The sequence below is a fragment of the Pieris napi genome, chromosome 3 (assembly GCF_905475465.1).
Source record: "Pieris napi chromosome 3, ilPieNapi1.2, whole genome shotgun sequence".
Taxonomy (NCBI): Eukaryota; Metazoa; Arthropoda; class Insecta; order Lepidoptera; family Pieridae; genus Pieris; species Pieris napi.
In genome coordinates this window covers 1498506-1511274 of record NC_062236.1, presented here as the reverse complement: position 1 = coordinate 1511274, position 12769 = coordinate 1498506, and the positions used below count along the sequence as shown (strand labels likewise).

The 12769-nt window shown below is 33.3% G+C and overlaps 1 protein-coding gene across 2 annotated transcripts in view; it reads right to left on the bottom strand.

Moving 5' to 3' along the window:
- Positions 1 to 12769, bottom strand: part of LOC125063802 (acetylcholine receptor subunit alpha-like) — a 77241-nt gene that overhangs the window by 5833 nt on the left and 58639 nt on the right. For both annotated transcript variants that reach the window (XM_047670441.1, XM_047670442.1), the window contains exons 7-9: positions 10947 to 11093; positions 1327 to 1521; positions 38 to 251 (exon numbers count right to left, since the gene is read on the bottom strand). In XM_047670441.1, the coding sequence (XP_047526397.1) occupies positions 38 to 251; positions 1327 to 1521; positions 10947 to 11093 (556 nt within the window). The remainder of the gene's footprint in view (positions 1 to 37; positions 252 to 1326; positions 1522 to 10946; positions 11094 to 12769) is intronic.

Genomic DNA, 12769 nt, shown 5'->3' with positions numbered 1-12769 from the left:
AATGTAGTCATGAATTTATATAGCATAATAAATGTACCTTAGTAGAATCTTCAAGCATCCTCGTGTGTTCGGCGATAAAGCGCACACAAAAGCATGTCTTATGCACTTCCGGCGGGCAGGAGGAGTGACTGAAGCCCGGTGGGGGATCCGGTACTGGGCTTAGAGCCTCCTCTTCAGGAGCCCCTAGCACTCCGCCCTCCGTGGATCCGTGGACCACACAGCTTCCACCGAAACGATTGCTGTCACTTACCCTGAACGAGGTAATGATAAATGTCGCTTAGTTCAATCAACAAACTTGAACGGACCAAGTTGTATTAGATAACTTTATTAACCTCGGTATTTAGAACTTGGGTAGAAAAACTTTTGAGTCATATAAATAGCCATTTTATCGTTGCCAATATTTAAGTGGTGATTTTTGTATCAAGAACAAAAATCAATCACTTCCGTTACTTTATTCATTCCCAGATACCAGTTGGATTCTGCTGGCTAACGCAACTAAATATGCTTCAATTTAAAAGGCCTTATCAGGATAAAGAGACACAAAAATATGTCCGCATTCGTCGGCATCGTCAAATTGAATGTTTGATGTTACATTTCTATCAATCATAGTCTTTTAAAGGCTATATGTTTATTTTTATTTTGTGGTGGTTTGTTTAATTTTTTCCTTTGACAGATTGCTTATGTTCCAATTTAATTGATGTGTATGTGTGTCAAATTTGTGATGTCATATTTTCTTGTATTTTTTTTGTATATTGTTTTAGAACGTATAAATAAATATATATGATAAGCCTGTACGCACTGTATACCATAATTCGGAAAGCGAACAATCTTAAAATTTCCCACATGTTTCTTATACCATTGTATCTTCTTGATTTCTATTTCCCCAAAAGAATTTTCAATCAGACTACCTGTGGCTGGAACGTGTTACATAAAAGGGATTGTAGTTGATTCCCAAACTATCGAAGCGAAATAAATAATTCAGTAGACACTCAACAACGCTGTCGAGGATGGGATAATTGAATGACTTTAGTAATTTCTGCAATTTTTTTCATCAGATACTAATGAAAGGTTTTAATATTTCTAGTTTACTTTAGTACGTATCATTTATTAATTATTTTCTTAATATGTTTCGTAACTACAATCATTCATAATAAAAAAAGGAATGTCTGCTGACTTGTCTGTTATTAACAATTACCATCGAAATACTTCCGTCATTGTTGTGATTAATAGAAAAACATTTTTTGTCTCATTCTAGGTATGAAGTGTCATGTGGTCTTTACAAAAGAAAAGAACTTGGTAATGGCAATAATTTATAATTAAACTTACCCAGACTGAACATACGTAGTATGAGTGAGGTCCTCTTTACTCGGGGTCCTCGTGAGGGGTCTGAGGGGCGTGGCAGGTGGGGGCCATGCCCCCGGAGCACAGCAGTCGTCGTCGGCCGCCGCGAGTCGGTACGGATAAAGAGGTTTTGCTGTACCACCACAACGGACTACAACACCGCATGTTGTAAATCGAGATCTGAAAGATATTTTACGAAGTTAAAATATATAATTCCTTTTTGGTCAACCTTCTGTGACCTCTAATGGAAAAAAAATTGTTACTATATATACTATATACATATATAATATATACTGTAGGTACTGATGTAGACAAAGTACAGAACATATGAAAAATAAAGAACTTTTTTGTATTGTACCTATTTTTCATCTAATTTTACTTATTACTTTTTTAAGTTTTAGGACATCAGTATGAGTGGTAAAAGTTAAAATTTATATATGTTCTATTGTATGTGTGTATATTTCAATGTCTCCCTAATATTATTAAATTAAAACGCATATAACGTTTCGACAAAAAAGATTAAAATTCACACACAAATTCATAAATGCTAATAGTAAAGCATATCATAATAGTCATTTTCAAATATCAGTTACGACAATAAATCACGAAGATCATCCATATTTACATATGCGTTGAACAGATCCTTTATCCAACAGATCCGTCCAGCAGCTTTTTAAGCTTCGCAAACAGCGTTATTCTACAGCCGCTTGATAAACTGCTATTGCATTTTATCAAGCTTTAACGCTGGCAGCATTTCCTCGTTGTATTGCGGTACTAATTCGTTGAGCGAGGAATGCATCAGCTATTATCTACCAGGCGCCAACTTAACTCTTTCATTAGCGCCTGTGCACTTGAACCCCACGTCCCAAGAGACTCTACTCCAAAGGGAACAAAATCGAATTTGGAGGAAAGACTCTTATAATTGAGCCGTTTATTATTTTCCGCCTGCTCTGCGGACGTCCCAGCTTTTTTGCTTGTCCGAGGGATTTGAGACGGGGAAAACGTGTCCACACAAGAAAGACATAAATTAGACAATAACATAAGTTTGAAGACCTAATCTATAATATCTATATGAATCGGACCCGGTCGTAAATTGATCACTTTATTATGTAGTATTAAATGTTATGGCCATCTAAAACCGTTTTCGTTGAGTGACCGTTTAATATTTCGGGTAACGTTTCACCAGATAAAGTTCATAAATAAATGTTATACGTGTATTTTGGCCTGTGGGCATTTTGCAGTGTTGGCCACTAAGTTGACAGACACAAGACAATAATAAATCATTATGGTTTACAGATAAAACCCTTAGGAGATAAAGATTACATTAACTAATTAATGATTACAACCATGCCCTCTCACAACATTCCTGTGCCTAACCAAGGTCCTTATTGTAATAAATTATAACGTGTCACGTGTAAAATATGTACATAAGGAATGCAATAAAGATTTGAGTTTGACTTCGAAACTAACAAAGTTTAAATGAGTTGAAATGGCTCTGAACATAACATAAGTTGCCAATTATTCGGGACCATATTAACGTAAAAAAATCTAAATTTTATTAAGAGAAATGTTGTGTGCGACTCTCATCCCTGGGGTCGTAGGTTCAATCCCGGCTGTGCACCAATGGTAAAGGAAAACATCGTGAGAAATCGGCTTGCCCTAGACCCAAAAAGTGTGTGTCAGGCACAGGTTGATCAGAACAGATACAGATTATTATATTTAGTTGTAGCGCCATTTGTACATTTTAATATATATATATATATATATATACATTTTTAATTAAATCTGTTGTATACAGTTTCCTGTGCCATCCAAAAGGTATTTTGTATCAAAACAACGTCTTATATTATTTCCGTAACAAACTAAAATAATAATACTTAAAATACCTTTAAAATATATATTTAAAATTGTTTCTTGCCAAAAAAAACTATATTTTTCATAATCAACGTTAACGTTTTATAAGAAATGTTCAAAATGTTTTATAACATAAATATCAAGTCAGACGGAGATATAAGAATATAAGAACTTGGAAATTGTTAAAACAACAATATATATTTTGGTGAGCACTTGTTGGCTACGCGGTCCTGAAGAGCACTCTGACTTGAGTTCGCGTACTAGAGAAAAATATTTCTAAAAATACATTTAATAAGATATTTTCTCTAAAAATATTACTAATGCACAGACACACAAGGGTGATTTTTTTATATTTGATATCTTTATATACATCATAAATCATTTCGTTTACTTAACAATTCGTGAGCCTATCATAATTCTAATAATAATATTGAATAAATTTATTGCCATCTATTTTAAAAATGAGCAGTGTTGGCCTAGTAGCTTCAGTGTGCGACTCTCATCACTGAGATTGTAGGTTCGATCCCCAGCTGTGCACCAATGGACTTTCTTTCTATGTACGCATTTAACATTCGCTTTAATGGTGAAGGAAAGCATCGTGGGGAAACCGGCTTGCCTTAGACTTAAAAAGTCGATGGCGTGTTGCAGCTGATCTTGCCTATTAGATTGACAATAGATTCAGAACTATGAGGCCCAGACCTAAAAAGGTTGTAGCGCCATTACTTTTATTTATTTTAAAAATGAATTAATCAATAAATGAAGGTTGGTCCATTTATTAATAATACGTTTTTTCAAATAAATTTTCCTTAAGAATTCGAGTAACAGCAACCATAAAAGGGATCAAACGTAATGTGCTACATAAAAAGCTTATTACACCAAAAGGTATTTTTCTCGTAAGAAAAACTTCTTAACTTTCGTTTCAGTCCTCTGATTCGTGCTGAAAGTTTCGTAACGCTACGAAAAAGCGTAGCTAATGACTGCTACAGAATTTTTGGATCCTCTACGAATCGTGTTTTACTTCCACTTTATTGTTTAATTATAATAAGCAAATTACATTTGTAATTTAATCTTCACTCGTGGTATTTCTGACAAAATAGTTAATCTTGCGTGGTTGGTAAGCTTAAATTTGATTCATATTTTTGACGGAGATTAAAATTTGTAGCTGCCTTTGTTGGTCTTGGGACTCATAGATAGTAATTCCCTTAAGAGACTTAGCCTTTTAGAGAGATTTAACAGTTTTACAGCTTCGTTACATTGTTCAAAATCACGAATAGGTAATGAAAAATCGTAATGTTTAATTAAATTATAATCAAGTAATTATCGAACGTAATATTTGAATAGCTTACAAACTTAACACAAACACTATCAGGTCATAAGTCGGCTGATTAAAAAAAAAACAGAAAACTGCACAGAAAAAAATGCATTAGTTTATTAATTTCGGATTCTTGTGGTTTTTGCAGTAATCAAATGATTCTTTTGACGTAAAATATATAACACAACGAATGAACTCACAAGTATTATCAAATTTTTAGAAATTTTAGAAGGGTAGGTAGCGAGTTTATGTGTTATTAAGTTACAAGGCGCGGTTCCGCAAGCTAATTAAGAACTGTTTATATATTTATTTATAATTAATTAATATGATAAAGCTTGTCATGTAATTAAAGCTGTAAATTATATATATTTTCTTCATATTTTCGGTGAAATATTTCAATGAATAAAAGAGTTTTGTAGTAATCGACGAAACAGTAAGACTCAAAATCGAATTTAGTCTGCAAAATCAATCTCGGAACTGATAATCAATGTAAACGTAGGTAAGACAAGTATTAATTGAGGTTGGGGCTTCAATGGAGCTATCTCTAGATCTTCGAGAGCTATTTAGATAAGCATCGAGACCGCAGAGACGCCACAGATTATATTACTCATAGCTGAATATTGCCCACAGGTTATTGCATGTTTAGTTAAGATTCGTCATAAATTAAAAAACGTTATTGTTTTATGTAAAAGTAAAACCTCTTTTCTAAATTAAATTTATAGCACTGTCTTTATTAATTTACTCTTATCGGCACGTTCTGTTAGTAAACTTCTTTGAAATCTGTTAAAAGATTAGTATATACATTATACCCGTTAAATCAAAATAATAAAGAAAAATTACCTACTCGATGTATTCAAAACATCTGAATTTACGATAATTCAAAGTAAAAATTCTTAATAGTGGTCTGATAAAGGCTTAATCCAAAATGATGTTTGCTGGAAGTCGAACCCAAGATCTCTGCAAATGCAATCAAGTCAAAATACCGTTATGTATGTACTTAACAACTTTAGAAAAATTATTGAAAAAATTAAATGCTTCTAAATTTACTGCCAGTTCTCAAATGAAGGGCGATGAACGGACGGGAAGTGGCAAGAGACTCCTCGCCACTCCTTTTAAACGCCAAGCCCTTTGTGTTACAAAATGTTTGTTAGGAGCTGTAACATGCGCCATATATATGTGAGATCTACCAATTCACCATTCATTCTGTGTGCACAAGACAATAAAAACGTAATGATTGGTTAAATTAAAGATAACAATGTCAGGAGATAGAAATTATGAAATAAACTAATAAAACAAACTAAGTCTAAATGAGCTCTGAAAAAAATCTGACGGCGTGTGTGGCACAGGAGGCTGATCACCTACTTGCCTATTAGATTAACAAATGATTATGAAACAGATACGGAAATCTGAACCCCAGAACTAAACAGGTTGTGACCTAAAACCACTGATTTGTTTTTATTTTTTTATTAAGGCATAACTAATGAATAAATACCTTTTATTGATAATTAATACAGTTTTATAAACCTATTAAGATTATTATTAATTATGATATAGGCTAATAATGTTCTCCAGACCAACTGGGCCACAGCAGCCAATTCAACTGTTAGACTGCCCTAGCACGGAGCCAACGGGGATTCAAACACCTTATGATAGATAGTCAATTTATTGTAGAAGTTGGAAGAATAAAAGCGGGTCGACCCGAACCGAAAAGCTAATATAAAACACAAACTTCCCAGAAGATATACCTAACATACGTAATTTAATTTTGTCACATTGGACTTATAATTTGAGCAATAACAACGACAAATATGAAATTGATATTTTCCTGCCCAAAGCAGCAGTACCCTAAAGCCGTGCTAATGACCCACTGAAGGGAGGTACTCATAATTCGCCTTAATAATTCACCTGACGGTTGTATTGGGATGTGTAAACTCGTTTCAGCAATCACCTCTTAATTACACGAGTGGTAAAACAATTAGGATTTCTGGGCCGGCGTGAATGAACACTTTGTTGTATGTACGGAATTACCATGAATATCAGAGAAGTACTCAATCGGAGCAGATACATTTCTGGGACATTCCCTATTAATATTAAATGGAATGAGTTATGTATGAATGTCGTTGATTTGAATATAATGTATTTATCTTATAGGGTGACAAGAGGTGTAGTTGGCCTAGTGGCTCAGAGTGTAACTATCAACCCTGAGGTCGTGACTTCTAATAACTGCTATCGATCGATTTTTATGTGCACACTTGCTTGTCACTAAAAGGTCGTATGGAATTTGGCATCATAAATCACAGAGAAGGCTGATCTCCATGACTATTAATGATTAAAGATCGCTACTAGATATTGTTCTTAATGAAAGAAAAAAAAACAAGTTATTGATGCACTATCCCATTCCAAAAAAACTTAAGTGGAAAGCCCTTTCATACCGTACCATACCGCTCGCAAGAACAATGGCAGATGGACAAAGATTGTAACGAAGTGGAAAGGGCCACCAGGAAAAAGCACGGTGGGCTGACGAGCTTAAGGAAGTTGGTGAAGAAGATTGGGAGAAAAATGCTCAAGACAGAGAGAGATAGAGCCAATTGGAGGAGACCTATACTCTTTAAGAACAACCGAGCTGGTGCGTCTTGTGATGCGCCTGAAAAAGCTAAAGCATGCAAATACAGGGGTCTAGGATCCGTATATGATTTTGTCTCATTGGGTGTCGAGACCCTTGGTCCGTGAGGTCCTAGCGCAATAAGGCTTTTTCAGGAAATAGCAAAAAGGTTAGTCGACATCACAGTAGACCGAAGAGCTGGCAGCTACCTCGGACAAAGAAGACTGCCAGTATCTTCGGAACCTTGCCTTAAGGGCCGGGCCACCTTTTAATAATATATTTTAGTTATTATATTTTAAGGTTAGTTTTTTTAAATAATTGCAGGAATAATGAGGCTTAATTATTATTATTATGTAAGAAAATAAAACATTGTTAACACAATAAACGTTTAACGGTGGAAGCATGTAGGCTACATAATTTCTAACCCATTATTTTTATGTTGATCGTTATTTAAAAATATGCAAAGGGGAACCCTCGCAAGTCGATAATATATTTATGCTTATGCACCCACGGACCGGTGCCCTAAATAAAATAAACGCTTCTATGCCACTGGCACAAGTTATTTCTGTTCGATCTTAAGTGTTCGTTCTACGTGCTATTGAAAATATTTTATCGTTATCTAAAGTGGGTCACTCACATATCAAGTTGACCTTATATAGAAGAATACGTTGTTGCTTTTAAGTCAAAGAATATTCCAGGCCAATTTTCCGGTCATCTATTTCAAGAAAATTTCGATGGAGGGATAGTGTATATATATATATATATATATATATATATATATATACCTCGTTAAGTCGAACCTCGATAAGTCAAAAACCTCCATAACTAGAAATCTTGACCCTCTGTTAATCGAAATAATCCGAGTCCCTCCAAGCCATTTTGGTACATATTTTCACTCTATAACTCGAAAAATTAAATTTGACCTCTGTATCTCGAACATAGGAACGTTTTATTTTACAACCTTTACAACTTGATCATTTGGAATTTATTATCTCTATTGTTCGAACAAAAATAAGTTACCGACTTTAAGAACTTGCCGACAATGTGAGTACACTATTGTTTCTTAGAAAACATTTTAGGAGTATACAATAATAAATTTATGACTCATGGAAACACGTGTTTGCTTGCTTTGTGTCAGGTGTTCAATTTTGATTCCCTTTGAAATTTAGCTAATTTATAAGAATAAACCTCAAACTCTTTATGTCGAATCAAAATCCACCTAAGTCGAAATCCTCCATAAGTTGAAAACTCTATAACTCGAATTTTTTGGCGTCTCCCTTGATGTTCGACTTATAGAGGTTCTACTGTATATATTTTATAACTTGTTTATTTTCTTGATTATTTATACAATAAAAAAATAAAAAATAATATTTCTATATTTCGGGTTTGCCCAAATTTTGGTACAGTACGAAATTACATTGTCAACAAAATAGAAGTCATCCAGCTTCAATAGATTCATTATTTTCAGCCATCGAATTCATTAATCCAAATGTACACTATAGCAAGTGTTGCTTACCCTAATCGATCGCTAACTCTATAAGTCTCTTCACAACGGAGGCATAATTGACGTGAACTTCACAGATTAATCTTATCTAACTTGGTAAAGTAATATAAAATTTAATTTGTCTCTGTACTTCGGTTTGAAATGTCGAGGATAATATATTACGAGCGTAGCGTCAGGATAAATTCAAGGAATTTGTTATCAAAATACCTTAAAACTTGGATAAAGGGTAGCATTTTTCAAAGTAAAGAACTTTATTGCTAGCATTCTGGAGCAGGTCAATGTTGTCCAACGAAAAATATATATGTAAAGTTGTAATATATGTATTCAGTAAGCAATTTTCTTCGCATCGTAAAACCTTTGAGAAAAGTGCCTATTTCTCGGAGAGTTTAATTTCAAATATTGGCAAAAAAAATTATAAATTTCAATTCTATACATTGCATTAGAAGATACATACAACTTATGTCCCTGACTGCAATGGAAGCTAAAAAATCGACTGTATATTTTAAAAAGGCGATACAATGGGTGTAGGCATATTTTTTATACGATATACGGCAAACGAACCTACGGGACGCCCAAAAAGGGCAGGCATCGAAGTTCTTGGACACCCATTTAAGGGGGTGCGTTGCCGGCCTGCCGGAGAAGTGTGGTATAGCCCGGTCATTGCCATAGCCCAGGCTCATAGCATACAGAACTTATTTCCTTATCAGAAACATTTTTGGTATGTTGAACTAAAATTTAAATCCCCCTTCTTTCCATAGTTTTTCACTCTTATACTCTGTGGTGTTTTTTTCTCAAATATATTCTCTATGATTCTGTGGTATTTTCTCAAAAAAGACAAAACATCTCACTTACATGAGAATAATGCTTTAGATTAACTTAAAATAATCACAGTAAAAAGATAGCCATACATGCAATAAACTTAAAAGTAACCAAAGGAATATGAATTAAAAGTAATTATAAGAAATTAATTTAAACGTAATTTGTCTAACATATTCACTTAGCTTCGATTTAAATGAATTGAAAGAAGTAATATTTTTTTATATTTGTGGGTAGTTTATTATACAGCTGTGCGCCTTCGTAGGTAAACATTTTTTTGCCGTAGTTCGTACGTATTTTAGGTAATGCAAGATAACTCTTTCGACGATTTATTTAATAAAAAAGTCATCATGCTATATTCAAAAGTAGTTGTTTTCAAACTTTAAATACTTAAACAGTAAACACTTACACAATCGTTCCACAAACAATGTTCACGAAGTTATAATTGATTTATACTTGTTTGTGAAATTGAATAACTATACAGATTTTAATTACATTATTGTTTGTTGGTTTGGCAACGAGTTTTGATTTGATAATTGGCTTTATGATAGTTAATATACAATATCGCGCTGCAACATTGGCATATGATGTTGATTGCGTATGTATTATTTTCTCGGCGGTAAAAACATTATTTTCTTTTTATTCTTATGAACGGTTTAAGTTTACATTTATGTACTACTAAAAGGCGTAAAGGCGAGAAAAAAGAATTTCTAAGGAACTGCAAGTATTACCATACTTATCGTTGAGCAACATTCAACTTCACTTGTCTTATTGAAACAAATGCTTATCATCCGTAGTCAAGACGCACTCACTTGATAGCGAGAACAAAATGCAGTCAGACTTATAGCACCGATTAAACTATCTTTCATCTCTTTCTGTTAAATCAAATTCACGCTGCGGTGAAAAAGAAAAATCTCTGCCTGAGAACGGTTCATTTAAGATTGATTTTTTCTATGTATAATAATTGAATTAATTGCCCAATATTCTTTACTTTACTATAAGTAGGTAGGTACACTTATGAACGTCAAATAATTGGAATCACTAAATTAACATTAACTGCCAGTTCTTACTAGAAGCGTAGTACAAAAGATCTCGTAAGATATTCTTTATCACTGTTTTTATTGTGAAATGAAAATTTATATAATATATCTGATAGAGTGAGATTCGAAGATCTCTTTAGATTATAGATTATAATTAGAAAACTAAACTGTATAAGTGTATGCGATAACGGTACGCGTATTACTAGATCAACAGACTATGGAAATAAAACTAAAAATCTTAGAACCTAAGAACAAGGTATTTTTAGACCACCTGGGACGTAACTACTTGGCACAATTTAATATTATGTATAAGGGATAAAATGTTTAGAGTTGCTCTCTTTGTATTAATTGTATTTTTGAAACTATTTATTTTATAAGGAATTTATTAACTGTGGTGTAGCCCTAGACGTACCAACTTTTCGTTTAAATATAATATATTAATCAATAATAAATTAAATAAATAAATATTTTTTTTACCTGGTAGTATCGAACTTGTACTGAGGTCGCTTCATGAAGAGCAGTCTTGGAAGGATGTGTATGAACACTCGTTTTACCCACGGCGCCATTCGGTGAGTTTGTGGCGACCGGAAGTGGACATTCAGCACAACCACAGTTACGCATATACTGAAAAAAGGATTTCTTATATAATATATAAAATAAAAATAAAATATGTTTATTATGGAACATAAGATACAGGTATCACTTATACCACGTCATTAAATTATTAATCCCTACTCATCGGCAATGAAGACAGAGGGTCTAGGCCGAGAGAAAAAGGCGAAAAAACTCTCGGTACTCTTTTAAAATAGCAAAATCATCAAACAGCACTTATTTAAAAAAAATATCGCAAATTAATTAGAAGAAGCCTGTCTAGCACTAGTCCCAGGCCCTTTTATCAACTAGATAATCGTTAGCTATAGTAAGCCTTTTTACACAGCTTTTCTTTAATACATTTCTTAAATTTATTAAAAGGCAGAAAGAAGATTTTCTCTTTTCCCAAAAAAGAATTACTAACTTTAGATAGTCCAGTACGGGGAAATTGCAGCCTGCTCTTGTTCCGAGTATTTACATTGTGCGTATGTTCTATCCTAGTAAACTTATCATTATTTTTGTATAATACGATACGATATATTATGTCGTATAAACATATATTTTATACAGAATTTAGCTGTAATAGTAGCAATTCTAATACTAATAACATCGTGCTAGGACTCAAAAGCGAAACCTAGATTGTGCTGGATTTTTATGTTTATGTGAGCTATTCGCACGTGCTTGTGAGGTTGTAAAACATTGTTCTACCATAATATTCAGAGACCTAACTTAGCGCTAAGTACGACTGCTGTATTAAAACATCATTGAACACCTTTTGGTCCTGACTTACACTTAGAACCCAAACATGACGAATATTTTACAAAAGGTTTTAACGGAGCTTATTATTTTTATTTATTTATTAACACTTCGTTGCATTACAATATAAAAATTGTACATAATTAAATTAAAAGGAAACTGGCGGCCTTATCGCTTCCGAGCGATCTCTTCCAGGCAAACACTGTGAGAGAAATTTTTTTTAAATTAGATACGGCAAGAAGTGCAAAATACATATTACATAAATACATATTACATAAATATACATATATGCTACGATACAGCCTTGTGGTTAATCAAGATATATGTGGTTAGAGGAGGGTGCAAGTAAGCAGTTGTTTTATTAATTAAATCCCTGAATATTAGCAAGGGCGACAATGACCTTGAGTCCTTATTAAGTTTCCTCGCAACTTTGTTTGTAAAATTACAATTATTAATACATATTTTAATCCTAACTTTTGTCTTATTCTATTTTCTACTATAGCTAGTTAGTGTGCTCCAATTCAAACTCCAACAAGATACCATAATCCTAATGAAAATATATTAACACTACCTGCCCCCGCGAACTTCGTTTTTTCTAAAAAATAAAAAATAAAATTTAGGGGTTAACCCTTAACATTTAGGGGGATGAAAAATATATGTTGTCCGATTAGCAGACCTAACCGATATGCACACACGAAAATTGCGCGTAAGCACCAAAAATTTATGTTTTGTCATTTAAATCATCTATTCTTTCATGACTCGAGAAAGAAATTATTGGAAAATTGTTGAAGATTTCTCTTGTATCGTTCAACTCTATTATAATACAAAGATAAACTTAGTTAATAGATAGGAAATAATGTCTACGTATTAGAGCGGTAAGTAATCCATATATCAATTACCCAAATGCAGAAACAATACGCCTCTTTTTTGTATTACGAGAAAAACCACAAGTT